Genomic DNA, 19022 nt, shown 5'->3' with positions numbered 1-19022 from the left:
AGTTACATAGATAACAACACATGTCATAGACAAAAAGTCATTTGCTTTTGCTTCTTCTCTAACAAAAGTTCAACTACTTTTCAGTTGAAAACTCCAAGTTTCAATTATGAGTGAAGAAGGGAAGGATAGTCATCATCACCATCATGGTCACCATGGCCATCATCACCATGAGGTACACCAATCACCACCACCACCAGCAACTGAATATGGTACTTTTGGACAACCTCCTTTGCCGGTAGCCGGTTTCCCGCAACCAGTTCCTCCACCAGGGGCACTTGAACCTGCTGAATACTATGCTCGTGGTTATCAAGCTGTTCCAGGTAGCCCCTTTTGTCCTCATCTCATAGTAATTCACAATGAATAGTTGGCTTAATTAATTTCTTGAAATGCATTTGATTTGATTTTGGATGAAAAGTTTGTGTCTTTTTGCAATATTTAGTTGAGTTGTGTTGAAAAGTTTGTGTCTTTTTGCAACATTCTGTTGAATTGTGCCGAGAAGTTTGTGTCTTTTGCAACATTCAGTTGAATTATGTCGAAAAGTTTGTACCTCGCGCAACATTAAGTTGATTTGCTGAAAAGTTTGTGTCTTTTTGCAAGATTTCAGTTGAATTATGTTGAAAAGTTTTGTGTCTTTTGCAACATTCAGCTGAATTGTGTTGAAAAATTCGTATCGTTTGCAACATTCAGTTGAATTATGTTAAATATATCAATTAGTAATTGGAAGTCTTTTTTAGATTTAGCTGGATAAGTTGGATTATTGATTTGTTCTATGACTTCTGCTACTAAAAAATCACTATTTTCCCATTGAATTTTCCACTGAAAATGTTCGGTGGCTATTCCCACTAAATGTCTGTGAGAAAAACCTAAATAGTAGTGTTTTCACACGGATAAATTAGGAAGTTTCTCAGCATTTCAACGGGAACTTGTTTCCCACCATGCGTTTTCCCAGTGAGCTGGTTTGCTGGGAATAATGTGGAAAAATCATAATTTATAGCACAAATTTCCCACTGAATATCTGTGGGAAATACCTTTGTTTCTAGTAGTGTTCCAAATTTCAGAATTCTCGATAAGTGGCACTCTCTGCACTCTTCTTCACATTCTTCCATATTAGATCGAGGATTTAAACTTGATAGGTTCAACCTTTACATTCTCACCATTAAATGCAATGCACTTTTTCAATTATGAATTGACATTATAATATTTGTTGAGATTTGAGTGATTTTACACATCTATATTTATGCTTCGTGTAAGAAGTGCTGGTTGAGTTGAAGCCGTTAATTGTACAATACATCCGCCTTTGAATAAATGCATTAGCCTCCCTAAGTTACCGTTTTGTCATTTTTGTCCTGAAAATTATAGTGATGAGAATTGTGTGCAACATGTACAAAGTTTAAATTTTCGGGATTATAATTGTTCTGTTTGGTCGTTTACTAAGTTCTGGCATTTGGGTCATAAATTGTTAATCGTTCGTTAGAATTGTTGGCACTTCAAATTTTGTTGGCTCATTGTCTTGTATTTTAGGTTATATTGATGAGAGTGGAGCTGTGATAGAGCCTCCCCTTCCTTGCTGCGGTATTGGTCTTGGCTGGTTCATGTAAGTTCCCTATTTTCTTTACCCTCAAAGACTAAGTGTCCACATGTTGAGGCTAAAATTCAATAAAATTCACTTTTGCTAACACTTGCTTTAAACTTGTGATGCTTTGTACCAATGTTTATTCAAGGATAACATAATTGAGGGAGCACTAAATCCAGTTGAATATCATCACAAGTTGTAGGTGGCTTGAAATTATCTAGTGGTAAAAAAGCTATAACGGGGCTTAATTTTCCTCTTTTCTTCTATTTTCTCTAAAGCCTCACTAATCACCAGTGAACTTGGTATTCTTCGATTACACCTTTGCATCCCACCAGGAAAAAAAAGGAACAAAAGAAAAAAGATACTTCTGAACAAAGATTTTGTTGAAAGCTGTTTCATCTATAGGAAGGACAAAAACAAAAATTACTCGGGCATAATGATGATTGACTCAAAGACTTCTGTTAAACTTCTTAGTCAAAAATGTTGAAGTTTAGCAAAAGTTTCTTAGATGGAGGTTAGGGAAAAGGTTCGTCTTTCAGGTGTTACTTGATTAACTTATGAAGTACTATATATTTATGATACCTGTCATGCTGCAGTTTGACCTTATGCTTTTAAAGGATGCCTGGAATACAATGAAGTGAGAATTCTTTTTTTTTTTTTTTCTTGAAGGTTCATTACTGGTTTCTTTCTTGCTGCCATCCCTTGGTATGTTGCTGCATTTATCCTGCTTGCCACCAGAACAGTTGATAATCGAGAGAAACCAGGATATGTTTTATGCACCATTGCTGTAAGTGATCTCTTTCTTTTCTTTCTTTTTGGTGGTGTTCTCAACTTGTCTTTCATTTCTAACAAGTTGTTCCTCATGGAATGAACAGGCCTATAAGCAGAGGCGAATTTATGTAGTAAAATTGGGTCACGTGAACCCATGATCACTCGACTAAACTCGATATATTATGTGTATAATTCTGAAAAGATATCTAATATTAACTAAAGGAACACATGGTCAAATCAGACTGAGTGGAGCACTGGTTAAAGGACGAGTTTAATTCCCTAAGGTTGGGGGATCGAACCCGACCTGCTGCACTTATTAGTTTTTTCGTTTTATTTATAAGCATCCTGCATTCTTAATGTCTAAAAACGATCTTTCATGGTAGGCATTTGACTCTTACTTAGAAATGGTAGGCATTTGACTCTTATTTCGTTGGTTGCATAGTAAGAATCTAAATGAAGATATATGATATTAAAATTAAACAAATACATGGTAGTGTAAACGATATTGGAGGAGGTCAATTTACTGCAATTAAAATATTTAGATAAATCATCTTTCAAACTAAATCATTGACGATCATTATACTTAAACAACTACTAATATTATTAGAGGGACACTTAAAAAATTATGCTTAAATTCACACACGAACAATGGAAGTTGAATTAGAAGTAATATTACTATTTTATCTATTACGAAATCAAAATGCAGGGTTTTACTATAAAATGCTCTATTCCCAGGGTACCTAAATTATAATATTATTTCTTTTATCGTTCATAACCCAAATATATTATCCCAACCAAATTTGTAGCTTGTTTGGCCAAATTTTTTAAATTGGTTTATTTTGAAAAGTATCTCTTGTCAAAAATTAGTTTTTGACATTTTTAATTTGTGTTTGGCTAAACAATTTGAAAAGTACAGTTGTTAATATTAGAGCAATCATTTTTAGTTTGTCCACGGTTCCAAAAGTGTTTATGGGGTAAAACTACTTTTTTCAGCTTCTGGAAAAATAGTTTCTGCTACTACTCAAAAGCTCTTAAATTTTTTCTTAAAGCTTGACCAAACACCTTGATTATCTAAAATTAGCACTTTTTTTTAAAAAAAAAATATTAAAAAAAAAAAATCATTTGACTTCCCAAAAGCTTTGTCAAACATGCTATTAGTAATACGCGTGTCACGTGTGTATTTTTGTATGATCTCAATCATGATTTTTTATTATACATATGCGTGTTGCGCTTGTAGCTTATCTCAATAGGTGAACCCATCCTCTTGAAATCCTGGATTCGCCTCTGCCTATAAGGTCATGGTTAATTGCATAACTTTGCGGGTTATTGTTGAAATTCTGTGTGCTCTAATGTTTTACTGTTATGGGTTATCCTGATTTATAACTATCACTAGATTGTTAAGGGGACAACAATGATTCATAGCTTAGTAATTGGAGATGTGAATTGAAAATAATCATCATTCCTCTTCTAGAGTTCATAGCAGGAAATAAACAAGTTCAATTACAGTAAGACATGTTATAGGTACAGAATTTTAAGATCAGTACATTCCATGTGCTGAGACAAAAGAAAGACCATTACACTCTGAGCATGTCCAAGCTTACTGAATTATGATCACTGCTTAGAGTTAAAATAAGTGTGTTTTCGCATAAATTCAAGATTCATTTAAGAATTTTGTCAATGAAATGGCACGCTGCTGGTATCATGCTGATTAATCAGAATGCCATCATCTAATAGACTAATATGAAAAACTTTTTGAGATATGTTTTTTTATATCTAATACTGTTGCGTGTTTGCAGGCTGTTCTCGCTACAATTGCTATCGTATTTGGTTTAACAAAGATTTAATCAGCAAGTGGTGATCAATCTGTGTGGAATACTCATATGTGTGCCCGCTAGGTGGCTTGATTAATGCGCATTTATTCAGAAGATGTCTGTACAAAAATTGCCTGTTTTAGATATATGCTTCCTATATTTGATGAAACCATCCAAAACTCATATTGTTTGTGTAAGATTTGCTTATGAGAGTGACTGCTTTAAACATGGGAATAGTATGCATTTGTCCTGGGAGAAATCAAGTAACAGTTGTTGTATATTGCGCGAAAAGGCAGAAAAGTTTCTTTTTATCTACGCTGTCTTCTGTAACTCTAGGAAGGAAAACTAACTAGAAGTACCAATTGTAAGATTCTAAATTACCATTCTACTCATTACAAAAAAAATGATAAATATTGCAATTTGCAGAGGTTAAAAACTTCCGCTATTTGCTGTCATGACAGTTGAGTAAACCCTGCAGTAACCATCACTGCAATCAATTTGCAGCACATTAATGCGGAGGTTTGCGGAACCATCGTGACAGCAAACACCGGAGGTTTTATGGAAGCATTGTAGAGTACTCTAGAATATCCTTAGAAGGTTAAAGGCATAGTGTGCTTCGATGTGTTTATGGTACAGTTGGATGTATATATCATGAACATGACATGCCCTTAAGTTATAACAAGGGATTCCTGGGGCTAACAAGAGTCGTGGCAGACCAATATGGGGTAAGTTCCATGGCTGGATAGGGCATTTAGTCCATGTTGCCATTCCTGCATTCAAAGGAGAGTATGTTCGGGGGAATAATTTCTTACATGTATTACAGCATCGGTGCATCTCTTAAGTGCATTTCATGGTCTAGGAATTGGTGACTTAACCATTTAGTAACTTTAGCACTGACGGTTTCCAAAATGAGGACTATCGCGTAAATTCAATTTTTAATAAAATAAAAAAAAACAAATTAGCAAGGGGAAGGAAGAGTAAGGTACTTGAACATAGAAGGATTCTATGTGAATGCTAGAATCCTTATATGGTTAATGGACTCTCTTTTGTCAGATTAGCTGGTTTAGTCCCCCTTTTTCTTCCCCTTTTGTAACTCGTGTCTGTCTGTATTAGGTGGTTAGGTATTTAGCAACCTCCGTTGTACTCTTTGTTTATATATTATACGATGGCCCGTGCTACTGTGAAAGTTTAATTGGCTGTTTATTGATATTTCTTTCTCAATTTATGTGACGCATTTTCCTTTTTAATTGGGCCTAAAAAAGAATGATACATTTCTATATTTAGTAGCAATGTGAATTCAGACTTTCCTTTTACCCTTAATGAGATGAAGTCTTCCTTTTTTTACTTTTTCTTTTTGGTAAAGTAATCAAAACTTGAAGTCTTCCTTTTATTCTTAAATTCTGTAACAAGTCAAACCACTTCACATAAATTGGGACAAAAAAAAACATTATATTTGACATGAATATATAGAAAGAATAGCTAATTATTACACATTATTTAATAATGAATTATATTTAACCCACATAAAGGTAAAATTTTATCCGTATTGAACGTTTATATCAAGTGAATAAATACTTCCTTAGTTCCTTTTTACCTGGCCGATGTTGATTTGTCAAAAAGTATTATTAGGGGTTTATTTTACTAAATTAACCTTATTAATTATGTTTTGCAAATCTAAGTTTAACTATTAATACTTCATGTAGTTACTTAATAATAAGAATACTATTGAAAGCAATATAAAAATCTCTCTTGATTTGCTAAAATAGACAAATAAAAGAAAATTCTACTTTTAGTATAAGGTCAAATAAAAAAAGGAAAAGAGGGTGTATACAACATGTATTTATACATAAACTTTTAATATTTAATCACAATTAATTAATATGAATTATCACCTTCTAAAATAGACAAATAAAAGAAAATTCTACTTTTAGTATAAGGTCAAATAAAAAAGGAAAAGAGGGTGTATACAACATGTATTTATATATAAACTTTTAATATTTAATCACAATTAATTAATATGAATTATCACCTTATTAAATTACTTAACTATAATAAATTTACAAATTTGATATAAACCTGAGTATAGATATGTATTTAGCCTTCATAAGATTCAATTTTTTATATAAACCTGAGTATAGTTATGTATTTATCCTTCATGAGATTTAAATGGAAATGTATGGAGGAAATTAGACTAAATCATACGTGTCGGTTTTCAAGTTCAATGGTCCCACCATATTTATGAAGTGACATTTCATCGTAGCGTATGATATGTAAATTAACGGAAAAGGATCGGTTTTTTCTGAAGTTATTGATATCATCCAAAAAATAAGGCATAGAAGACAATTACCATCTAAAGCAAGCTAATATTGCAAAATGATTCAAGGACTAAAATACCCATAAATTTTCATTTAATGTCAAAAAACTGACATGTTGAAACCAACACTTATAATATATAGAAGAAATATAAGGTAGGGGTTTAGGCCAATCCTTCACCACCGGGAGGTGAAAGCCGGGATGGATAAATTAAATAAACGGAAAAGGGCCAAAAGTATTCCTAAGTCTAGGTGATCTTGTCCTTGCTAGGGTCAAAGGCTTCCCTCCTTGGCCCGCTAAGATTAGCAAACCAGAAAATTGGGATCGAGCTCCTGATCCTAAAAAGTATTTTGTCCAGTTCTATGGTACAGAGGAAATAGCATTTGTCGCCCCAGCAGATATTACGGCATTTACCGTTGATATTAAAAATAAAGTGTCAGCTCGATGTCGGGGTAAAACAGTAAAAGATTTTGCCAGCAAAGAAGGAAATCTTGAAGAATTCAAGAGTTACAAAGCAGTAAAAGATTCAAGTGTTTCAGAGATGAGACCTATAAAACAGCTCCAAGTTGTGGAATAGCTTCTGTTGAAAGCGTGGATGTTGCTGATGAGTTGGACCAGATGGATGGGGATAAAAAGTCTAAGCAAGAAACAGATATCAAGAGCCTGGTAGAGGGATCTGGGTTAGAGTGCTGAATTTTTTATTGAGAGTTGATTGCAAATCAGTAAAAGAGAGTTTACAAAAAGATGTCAAAAATCTTGTTTCTAAATAAATTTTTGCCAGATGGCAAGCTTTATTATCAAGTTTTGATTTTGAAATTGAATTTATAAAAAAAAAAAAAAAAAAAAAGAAGAAGTATTCTTAACGTATGGAAAATGGCTCAGAAACACCCTCCATCCACCTATTGGTCTAAAAATATCCCTAAATTATTTTTTTTGGTTCAAGAATACCCTCAAACTAACACCCTTTAACTTGATGGCTTTTTTCAATTTAAAAAAGCCACGTGACTTAATATGATTGACCGCATATATTATTTAATTTAAAAATAAATCCACCCACTTTTATTGTGAGATATTCTCTAAATAATATAAGCAAAAGAAATAATACGAGCGACCTCTTCTTTTGTTCTCCCCTTTTTGCCTGTTACCATCAGCAGCCTATTAACAGAGAGAGAGAGAGAGCATATCATTGTAATCTTCCTTGTTCTTTTGTCCAAAAAAGATAGATTGACCTTTTTTCCTTTTTCTTATAGTACTCTGTTTTCTTTCTTAGGTGTCTATCACTTAGTTTACACACATGACATGACCATTGGTCCAGTAACTAAAATTTCATTCAAAACCTGTTGATTTTGATGTTTCTGCTTTGGCAAATGCAAGTGATTTGAACAGTGACAATGAGTTTGAAGAGGAGTTTGATAGTGAAAATGATAATGACAGTGGGAGTGCAGAGGAAGATGAAGGTGGGACGAGGAAGAAGAGGAGTTTCTGCGGAAAAAAGAGTAACCCGTTAAGTTTTTCCAGAAATTAAAGAAACGGGTCGGCTCAACGGGTTTGGATATAAAAGTGGGTGGATTTATTGTTAAATTAAATAATATATGCGGCCAATCATATTAAGCAGCGTGGCTTTTTTAAATTGAAAAAAGTCATCAAGTTAAAGAGTGTTAGTTTGAGGGGTATTCTTGACCCAAAAAAATATTTTAGGTGTATTTTTAGATCGATAGGTGGATAGAGCGTATTATGAGCCATTTTCCATACGTAATTTTGGCCCTTTTTCGTTAAATAAATGAAAAAGACAGATTAGGTTATAGCAAGACAATGAGGTCAAGGTAATGATCATTATGAGAAGATTGCCCTCGTGGTGAGGAAGATTGAAAAATGTGTTATCATCTATATTGGCCAGTTTCCTTTGGTACTTGAAATCCAGATCAGCTCATAGAAATCACCATATAGCTAGTTATCCAATTACTCATCAAGCCACTGCATAATTGGGCCAATTACCACCTGTTTGTATGGGGAAAGTGCACAGAGCCCATTTAGGGACCACCATTAGTCACTGGCCAAAATTTACAATTTTTTGTAAGTTTAACCGGTTCAGGAATATATAATTTCAGGTATACGAGGTTAAGTTGGAGTTGCAAAAAATCGCATTTGAAGTTTGGCAATGTTTAGGATGCTGATGATCAGTCTTGCTATCATGCAGGGGCGGATCTAGGGGTGCGGAGGGTGTTCGGGTACTATCATGGACCCCATTTAAGGCGCAACCACTTTTGAAATACCAACACAAATATCTTGGACGGGAAACAACATCGTCATTCGCAATGTATAGGACTCAGTGCGATTTTAATTTTTAAAGGCAAGACTATTATCTTAACATAAACGCCAACAATTTTTTTAATGAAGATCGTGTTCTGACCGGTCACTAATAAAAGAAAATGATTTACGAAAATACAAGTATATAGGTCAAATATGTGTAATAAATAAAATTTAACATAGTGAAGCAAATGATGTAGATAGCTCAATGGCAAAGGTCAAGTAAATATGTCATACAACAGGTGCTCGAATCCCTGGTATTCATTTAACGCTTATTGTTTTCCTAAAAATAGGCTAAAAAATAATTAAAAGTGACATTTGGGTTTGACCCGGGGTGACATGAAAGGGAAGCAGTAGTTACAATCGACGTGTCCCAAAGACACTTTTATTTGTTAGAGTGCACAATTAAATATATACTAATTTCTCAAGGTATAAACACATATATAAACATAATTTTTTGTATTTTTTCTGTCCATTTATTACTAGCCTTAGGTAGTAACAATTGCATGCATGTAATACAACTCCATTGAACGTGTTCGAAGATACCTAGACATCCCCTTTGAAACTTTCATTACGAGGAAGCATCCTTAAAAGCATATCTAGAACCCCAAAAACATCGAGCGGCGTTCTAAAAGCATAGTAAATAAAGATAGATATACATATGATCGATCACCACACCTTACATTATAATTTAATTGTACTATTCAGCATTTTTTAATGCATGGTCCAGCTTAACCCCCACTATTGCAATTGTGTTATTTCAAATTAACCTTCTTTCGACAACAAAAAATTAACCACAATTTATAAACTCCGAAATTTGTGGTATAAGTGAGAATATATTCCACATTGATTTTACTTCCTAGACTGTAGAATATATAATTTTATTTCATTAGGTGTAATAAAATTTTATACGAATTAATGGTCCCCATCCTATAGTCCTTAGGCATAACATGATGCTTTAACGTTGTTGCATTGATTAGCTGAAAGCATATTCCAAATAAAAGTATATATAGCTGTGAAATAAATCAATAATTGTGATGGTAATATATAATATATTTTTTAGGAATAGGATGCTAAACGTTAAATTTAGGTAAACAATAATATCTTTGAACACATTTATACTCTTAAGTTTTAGTCAACAAATGAAAAAGGAACACTATTAGATCGATGGAATTGTATTCTTCTTCAATTTCCATTGTCCCCCCCATTTTGTGGTCGAAATTAATCGAATACTAGTTTATAATAATGCCATTCAGTTTAATTAGGTGCCAAACTTCAAGTGTGTACAGAAGTATATAGAGGATAAATGTTATGTACATTATAATCTACATGTGTAAGGACGGACAAGAAAGGCAGATCATATTCAAAATAACAAAGAGGTATGTGAATTGCTTCTCCTATTCATTTTAATTGAGAAAGGGAAATAAGAAATTAAAAAGAAAACGAAACTAAGACTACGAAGCAATTTTATTTTCTTTGAAAAAGTGAAAATCATGGATATATGTAGACATTTTCAAGTTTAGTATTCTTTCGAGATCAAAGGGGGTTAGGTGAAATCTACTCCAATATTATATAGAAAAATGTCACAAGAATGCACATGGTGAACCCATGTAAAAGATTGATCCTACCTCAGCCCTACTTCATTTTAATTTGTTCACCTACTGATCAAGATAAATTAAAGATATTAGTAATTAAATATACTATGAGACCAAATAGAAGAGGAGATCAAAAAAGTCAACCCATAAAGTGACAAATTAAGAAGGGGAAGAAGAGAATCACATTCTTCCCTTGTAAAATCGACCTTTCTGTTCTCTCAATAGTCCCTTCTGCTCATTGGGTAATTTTTAAATATAATTAGTCATGTATTTTGATCTATTGTAAGCAGGTTATCTCTCTTAATTAATTAGGTTACAAGTCATATGTGTAATTATTTTTTAAATAACCCGATAGTGTAGCTAGAATGACATGCGCTGCATGCAACCAGCTGGTATTTAATTTCATAGGAAGTCAACTTATTAAAATAATTATAAACCATTTTATTTGTGATGCCTCTCAACGACCAGCAGATCTAAGCTAAGTCAAACCCTATGGATGAAAATTAAAAATAAAATAAAAATTAAACGCATGTGATTTGCTTTAATTTGTAATGTGATGCTAAAACACTCATCAACTTGAACTTGCAAATAGACAGCCATGCAAATTAAATTAGTATAGTTGATTGAAAACAGGAAATGAAAGAATTTTTAAACTTAAATACGAAAATAATATTTAAAAAACAGTAAACCACAAATTTACAGCCAGCTAGGCTGCAAAAAACAGCGCCATATAAAACTACTCGTAGCCTTTGTTTTTAACTACCGCACCATGTTTTCTCAGGCGCTAGCATACAAATAAATCTAATGCGGAATATGTTGATAACCTCTTAAATTTGTTTGTAAATATCATGCGACGCTCTTAGTACTATTCATTTAAATGTTGGTAGACCGAGCAGGTAATTTACATATATTTAGCATCTATTTTAGAAGTCATTTTTTATTTCCTCCGTCCTAATTTATATGAGGGTGTTTGACTGGATATGGAGTTTAAGAAAGAAATGAAAACTTTTGAATCTTGTGGTCTAAAACAAACCAAAGAAATTTTTGTGGCTAGAAATCATTTTATTAATGGTAAAATGAGAATTTTAGAGTTAAATTGTTGTTAAATTATAGAAATGTATTAGTATTCTTTTTGAGACTGACTAAAAAAGAAAGAGTATCATATACATTGGGACGAAAGAAGTACTGTATTAATTTTCAAACGTTGTGTACAATCCAATTAAACCATCACATAAAATGAGATGAATGCAATATTATTACTTTGGCAGCGTATAAAATACGCTCTCCTTGACAAAGCTCAACCCTAGCCTCAGAATAGTACTACTAAAGTGGAGGTTAGGATTAATCACACTTACTACCTAGTACTCATATTAATTTTGTGATAAATTAAGGGCTAGCTAACTAGCGTTGCTACAAGCATATAGACAATTAGTTTGTCTAAACACTTAATTAGTGGTCCATAGATTGAAAGAGATTCCCAGAATCACTACAGTGCAAGCAATAGAACGTGACTAGCTAGCGCCTAGCTACGCTAATTTAAGCTCTAGCTAGCGCCTAGCTACACTAATTTAAGCTTGCCCTTCTTCTTCTTCATCTTCCCTATAAAATATAAATCATGTTATTCCTCTTGGGAGTACAAAAAAAGTTCCACATTATTATTCCTATTGGTTGTTCTAGCTCTAAATATACCAATTGATGGGCTATTTTAATAGGAAAATACTCTTAATTAACATGGTGTAATACTATCTGCTTTGGTCCAAATTCTGCACGGTTTCCCAAAAGGACTCACATCAATCATTAGAGTACCTTTACAGTTGTAACTTCTTTTTCTTTTCAACTATTAATAAATGTGAGATTTTATTTGCGTAGCCAACAACTCCTATATAACATGGCTTATAGATTGACATTACATAAACTCATCTTCTCCTTCTCGGTTAGTTGCCTTTTCTTATCTTCAACAAGGCTTGCCCCTTGTCTCATTCTCTTTATATAAATGAAAGTGGTTATTATTGCAATCTTGCTTTCAGCTTTGTTAATGATATGGGTGTGGAGAATGGTAAATTGGATATGGATTAGACCAAGAAAACTAGAGAAGTTCTTTAGGAAGCAAGGGCTGAATGGACATACTTACAGAATACTATATGGAGATACAAAGGAGATGGCTGAGTTGACCAAACAAGCAAAGCTTAAACCAATTAAGCTAACTGATGATATTCTTCCTCGAGTCCTCCCTTTCCACCATCACACTCTCAATAAGTATGGTAAGATCCATGTTTTTTTTTTTTCCTTGAGTTTTTCCTCTTCGCAAATTTACATATTCCCTATTTGTGCAATTGTTCGGAGAGTTTAAGTCGTACGCATCGACGTGGTGTAAAAAGATATTTACACAATCACATGTTACAGGGATACCTGCTACCTCCCACTAGCATAGGTATCGAGTTTCTCTGTCCATCAAGGCTTGGACATATGAGGATAAACCACCTATTGTTTTTGCCCCCTCTGATATTTGAACTTGAGACCTCATTGTTCTCAACCCACTTCATTAACTATTAAGTTACACTAATTACTGGTAAATCCATGATAGGCATTACCTGATTATCTTATAAAAATGGAAATCAACTTACTATAATAACAACTAGCAGGTTAGATACATTGAGGTTATTTTTTTTACACTTATTAGTGTATATCTTAGTACTTAAATCCTTTATTTTAGAAAATAAAAAAGTGAAAATCAGATTTGTTACCAAAAAAAAAAAAAGATTTTTTCTCTTCAACTGGGATGTATGCAATTAAGTGGAAAATATAAGAGGGTTTCATTTGGAAAATCAATATATAATTTTAAGAAATAACATGGTGATGCGAAGAGGTGATTCTTGCAAGTACCAACTTGAGAATGGGACTGATTAATCTGTGTACATCGAGGTCCTTATCTTCTACTAATTAATTACTTTAGGAGCATTCATTTAGTTCAAGATAGCTGGAGATGACCAATTTGGAAAAGAGCATGAGATATGAAGCTGCTTGTTCAGCTAAAAATATCTGGAGAATAGACAAAGGACCAACTTGTTCTAAAGTATATTTAGAGATATTATATACTACATAGTATTAATTTTCTTCTAGCTGAGAATCTACATTAATTGCAAAATATTTATTTTCCTTTCAGCTTGAAATATACTATAATAATTGAAGATTATGGCTTTCACTCAAGTTTACAATCTACATTAATTATAAAATATTTATTTTCCTTTTAGTTTAGAATGTATAAGGAAGATAGTAAATTCTTTTTTATTTTATTCTCTTTAGTTACCTACAAATTCTCTTAATAAATATTAATTAGTAACCGCGTAAAAATGATAACTAACTCATTATTACATATTAAATTCATTGACGGTGTACAAAAATCTTTACACACTATGTCAGGTATATATTTAAATTAAATCCATGATAATAAGGTTATTTGCTCGAGGAAAAAAATGTATGTATTAGAGGGAGAATTGCATTATCGTGTAATGAAAATAGGGAACTTGCTTCTTTCTAATTTATACGTCGAATAGATAATTTGTAATTTGTGCGTGTTTCCCGGTAGGAAATGAGATCTGTGTTACTGTTTTGTCGTGACTATGATCTGTGGTCCTATATAATTTCATCGAATCATCGACTATCTTTGTTTGTGGTCCATTTAATTTGTGTTTTTTTTAAATGGTTAGGGTTTAATTCTTGGTTCTTGACCTTAGTGCTTTAGCAAAAATCTAGCTAGTTTTTTTTTTTTCTTTTTTCAAATGGTTGAACCCCCTGGAAGTACCGCGCACAAGGTCGGTTATAAATACTTATTCAGTATTTATACCAAACCGTACCAATTTAGCATGGCTAAGTGATCTAATAGTATGAGAAACATGTATTAATTAACCATGATTAAGTTATAATAATCTACTAGCAAATATATGACATGCATCTATTGGTGGGTGCAGATAAGTTTTTACCAGGTCGATCCCACTCTGAAAAATGTTTATTTTCTACAAATTAAAATGAGGGAAAATAATGTACTAAAGTAATTGGAAATATTGGAGCTTATATTTGTGAACTAGTAGAAGAAGAGAAAGTAGTTGAAGGAGTATATGTAAAGGGTCTTGATACTATGAAATCTAGATTTATGGTAACAATACTATCAGCAAAATTTTGGGGTGTCCAAGAGAAATAGTACAAGGTTCTTTTCTACTAATTTAGTTATGAATACCAAGTTGAATTATACATTTTGCGTCCAAATCTTACTCACGTGTGAATAAGCTGTAAATTATTTGATCAGAGTCAATTTGTAATCTAATTTTGAATTTCCAGAATTATGTTTATTCATTAATTACTCACCACTAATATTAATTAAACTGATTCTTTGCAGGTAACTACTGTTTCGCATGGATCGGTCCAGAACCAAGAATTTTCGTAATGGAACCAGAATTAATAAAGGAAATAGTAACGACCAATAACATCTTTAAAAAACCAAAACCAGCGCCACTTGTCCAGCTACTTGTTAGTGGCATCACAAGTTATGAGGATCAGAAATGGGCTAAGCACAGAAAAATTCTTAATACAGCATTTTATGCCGAGAAGTTGAAGGTGAAATATTTTCTGTTTACTATTTCCATTAAATCGATTAAACTACATAATAGTTATATATATTTATACTAGGTTGTGTTTGATATGATGGAGAATGTTTTTAAAAAATTAAGAAGACTTCTTATTTGTTTTCTAATAGTTGGTGAGTAAATAAAAGTTGTTATCCCAAAAATATGTATATATATTTTACGTGCAACATAATGGGCGGAGGGGGGGTTGGAGGAGGGGCTTGGGGTGGGAGTTGGAGTAGGGGTCAGAGGTGGGGTAAGGGGTTGGGTTGCAAGCGATGAGTTGAGGGGAGAGCGAGGGGTGGGTGGATGGAGTGTCCCTACAAGCGGGGTGGAGTATTAGGGGCGAGGGAGATAGAACTAACATGAAATGTCACTTTTGGAACTTATTTCCATTGCTTTCATCAGACAAGTCACTTTCCTGATTGTTGCAGAACTTATTTGCCCCAAAAAATGAAATTTCATAACATTTTGACCAATCAAAACGTCCAAACCAAACATGCCTTAAGTTTGTACTCATAGTGAGTGGAACGGTACTATGCTTTTTTTTTTTTTTTTAATTGAATCGCACTATTACAATACATTTGCTGATTTAAAATTTTGAATCCGTCTGTGAGTGACTGAAGAATGGCTCGTGCATGTGGTGTCATTTCTAAGGGAATCAATCTTCTAACCTTTTTTCTTCTTTCCTTTAATGGTACTTGATCAATATAGTGTATGGTGCCAGCAATGCACAAAAGCTGTGACGATATGGTCAACAAATGGGAAATTCTACTTTCCAAAAACAAATCATGCGAAATAGACGTGCATCCATATTTTGAAGATTTAACGAGTAATGTGATATCAAGAACAGCATTTGGAAGTAGCTATGCTGAAGGAACAAGAATATTTCATCTTCAAAAAGAACTTGCTGAACTGACCCGCCAAGCTTTCCAATCTGTTTACATTCCTGGGTGGAGGTATATATACTATGGACACAAATTATACATAAACCGTGAACGGTCTAAATAATTTTTACACTAACAATGTATATTTTAACACATGCTAGCATGCAGGTTAATTATCTGTCCCATTTTTTAGGTTATTAAGTTCCCTTAAAGTTCTTTTATACTATCAGGTCATTCAAAAAATATCTATATGTAAGTCTCCTTAAAATGCGGGATTTGTAATCTTGAGGTAAGACACATTAACTACTACAGGTAAAGTTAACCTAATAGCGTAAAAAAATTTACATGCATAGACGACGTATATAACTTAAACTCTTTCAATTACTATTAGAGTTTAATTAACTTCAATAACCTGAAAGATAACTCAAGTAAGTGTCGGATAATAAATAAAACTAGTTATTTGGAAAATAAGGCAGGTAACCTATTCTAACAAGTTAAATCATACTGATGGTGTAGAAACTATTTACATTGTCAATATCTCTAACATAAAATGGTGAATATACAAATCCAAAAGAGGTTGTGTCTTTCAAGTTGTACATTATTTATTATAGAACAGTGAATAGTCATGGGTTGGGCTGGTGTATATAACTTAAATCTCATTAGTTATGGTCAACTACACGCAGTTATCAATTAGATGACTTGACTGTTAGTATACATATGTTAATGTGATCATTTACGCAGGTTTTTACCAACAAGAACAAATAGAAGAATGAAAGCAATTGACAATGAACTCAAAGATACACTAAGGAAGATTGTCAACAAGAGAGAAAGATCCATGAATTTGGGAGAAGCAAATGATCATCAGGAGGACTTGTTGGGAATTTTGCTAAGGTCCAATTTGAAGGAAATCCAAGAACATGGGAGCAAATTTGGTATGACAACAGATGAGGTGTTAGAAGAATGCAAAGTTTTCTATTTTGCTGGCCAAGAGAGCTCTTCAAACCTGCTAGTTTGGACTATGGTTTTATTAAGTGTGCACCAAAATTGGCAAGCTCGTGCTAGAGAAGAAATTCAACAAGTCTTCCAGAACAATAAACTAGATTTTGAAGGGTTAAATCGTCTCAAAATTGTGAGTAAAAATTAAGTCTTAGCGAGCTGATTTCCTATCTTTCGATACTTTAATTTTACTCTCTTTTTGGGTTGAGGGTGCTTCAAGAATAAGAAAGATCGAGTTTAAAGTTATCAAAATCTGATGTTTAGGTCAAAATGGTCACTCCCAACCCCTCTCATTCTATAGGGCATTTGATTAAGGATTTTAAAATTTAAAGAAAGAAAGATATTTCCACACGCCAAAAGGATACTTAGATTAGAATTTATACTCTTAAACATATCATCATATTTCTGCGGCCAAATGTTTAACGGGTAAGATGAAAAGTGTAAAATGGAAAAAAAAAAAATATAAAAATGTTCATTCTTTTCTAAATACACTAAAACTGTACTTGGGAAGTATATTATAGATAATGCACTTCAATTTAACTGTCAATAGTTGTATATAACAAGAATTTATGAAGTTAAATGGCGACCTTTTTAATACTATAATTTAAGTTATGTGCATTGAGAGCATATAAATTTATATACTATCAAGGTAAATTGACTTATAGTAACTGATATAACAAATTAAATTTGGTAACTAGCAAAAAAGAGTAAATAACACGTTATAACAAGGTAGATTTAAGTCATCTAAACCAATAGTAAAATTATATTATTATACTATCAGTGTAATTTAACTTGTTATAGCAAATTACTTATCCTACTAATTGATGCTATTAAATAAAGTTATGTACAATATAATTACCTTTTAAGTGATCTGATTATGTAAATATTGAACTTAAACAGGTTAACTATAATTGTAACGTAAATATTTTTAATTCAGCATATACTATATTTATTTTAAATCCTAGTAAATATATTTATGGACTTAACCAACTACACTACCACTAACTAATATTCATTTCCATTATGATATACAGGTTACTATGATTCTGAATGAGGTACTAAGGTTATATCCACCTGCCCCATACTTCATACGAAAAGCAAACCACGAGACAAAGCTAGGAAAAATGAATATTCCTCCTGAAGTAAACTTGGTGATACCAACAATTTTTGTTCATCATAATAAAGAACTATGGGGTGATGATGTTAAAGAATTCAAGCCAGAGAGATTTTCTGAAGGAATTGCAAAAGCAACAAAGAACAGACTTTGTTTCTTGCCTTTCAGTTGGGGTCCTCGTATTTGCATTGGCAACAATTTTGCATTGATGGAAACTAAGATTGCCTTAGCTATGATCCTTCAACGTTTTGCTTTTGAACTTTCTCCATCTTACACTCATGCACCTACTTTTGTGGTCACTCTTCGACCTCAATGTGGTGCTCACTTAATCTTGAGAAAGTTATAGGTTCTGTTGCTCAGATTCTTCAAGAATGTTGTCGTATTTTTATTGGATCCTTCAAAAATACACCTACCCATCCACACTTTTAAAGAGTCTGAGCGACATAGGTTATAGGTCATGCATTCTTGATTTATCCTTTCGAGCAGTGGATCAACTACTGATACTTATATCAGGGTAAATTAACTACCTACGTTATATCCCTTTGAAGACCCTTCGGGGATCCTATGTGAACATAAGATGTTTTGTATATCAGACTGCCTTTTTTTGGGCCTACTAAACCCTTTCACTATTATTCTCCATCTTTCATGTTGTAAACTTCTTTTCCTTTATTTGATTTTCATTGGATGTCTTTCGCAATCCATTTTAAAGTAATAAAAGCGATCTCCTCGAGTTTTTTTACCGGAATTAAGTTTCATGCTAGTGTTATGTACTTATTTGTGTTCGATATATATGAGTCTTTTAATTTTATTAGAGAAATTTTAGTGATAGTGAAACAAACTTTTCCTGATAACATGAATAGGGACGAACTTAAATAGAGCGATAAGATCAACTGAATAGTGATGATTTATACATTAACTGATCCTATCTTGTTTGGGAGTATGGTGTAATTGTCGTTGTTGTTGTTGGGCTCCTTTTCATTTCTTTTCTCTTCATTTTCCCCCAAGTTCTAGCTTGAATTAGGCACACATGGCATGA

The 19022-nt window shown here is 32.9% G+C and overlaps 2 protein-coding genes across 2 annotated transcripts; both read left to right on the top strand.

The window, feature by feature from the left end:
• The first annotated feature begins 4 nt into the window (after window positions 1-4).
• On the top strand, window positions 5-4424 carry LOC132036365 (large ribosomal subunit protein eL20z-like). The gene is made up of 4 exons (XM_059426690.1): window positions 5-320; window positions 1522-1594; window positions 2243-2360; window positions 4141-4424. The coding sequence occupies exons 1-4, from the start codon at window positions 107-109 to the stop codon at window positions 4186-4188; spliced, it is 453 nt and encodes a 150-aa protein (XP_059282673.1). The 5' UTR covers window positions 5-106; the 3' UTR covers window positions 4189-4424.
• Window positions 4425-12274: 7850 nt separating this feature from the next.
• Window positions 12275-18699, top strand: LOC132036406 (cytochrome P450 72A397-like). Its single transcript, XM_059426748.1, has 5 exons — window positions 12275-12631; window positions 14764-14981; window positions 15704-15948; window positions 16618-17005; window positions 17907-18699. The coding sequence occupies exons 1-5, from the start codon at window positions 12364-12366 to the stop codon at window positions 18330-18332; spliced, it is 1545 nt and encodes a 514-aa protein (XP_059282731.1). The 5' UTR covers window positions 12275-12363; the 3' UTR covers window positions 18333-18699.
• Window positions 18700-19022: the final 323 nt, after the last annotated feature.

Source organism: Lycium ferocissimum, chromosome 11 (genome assembly GCF_029784015.1).
Source record: "Lycium ferocissimum isolate CSIRO_LF1 chromosome 11, AGI_CSIRO_Lferr_CH_V1, whole genome shotgun sequence".
NCBI classification, from domain to species: domain Eukaryota; kingdom Viridiplantae; phylum Streptophyta; class Magnoliopsida; order Solanales; family Solanaceae; genus Lycium; species Lycium ferocissimum.
This window is presented reverse-complemented; position numbering and strand designations above follow the sequence as displayed.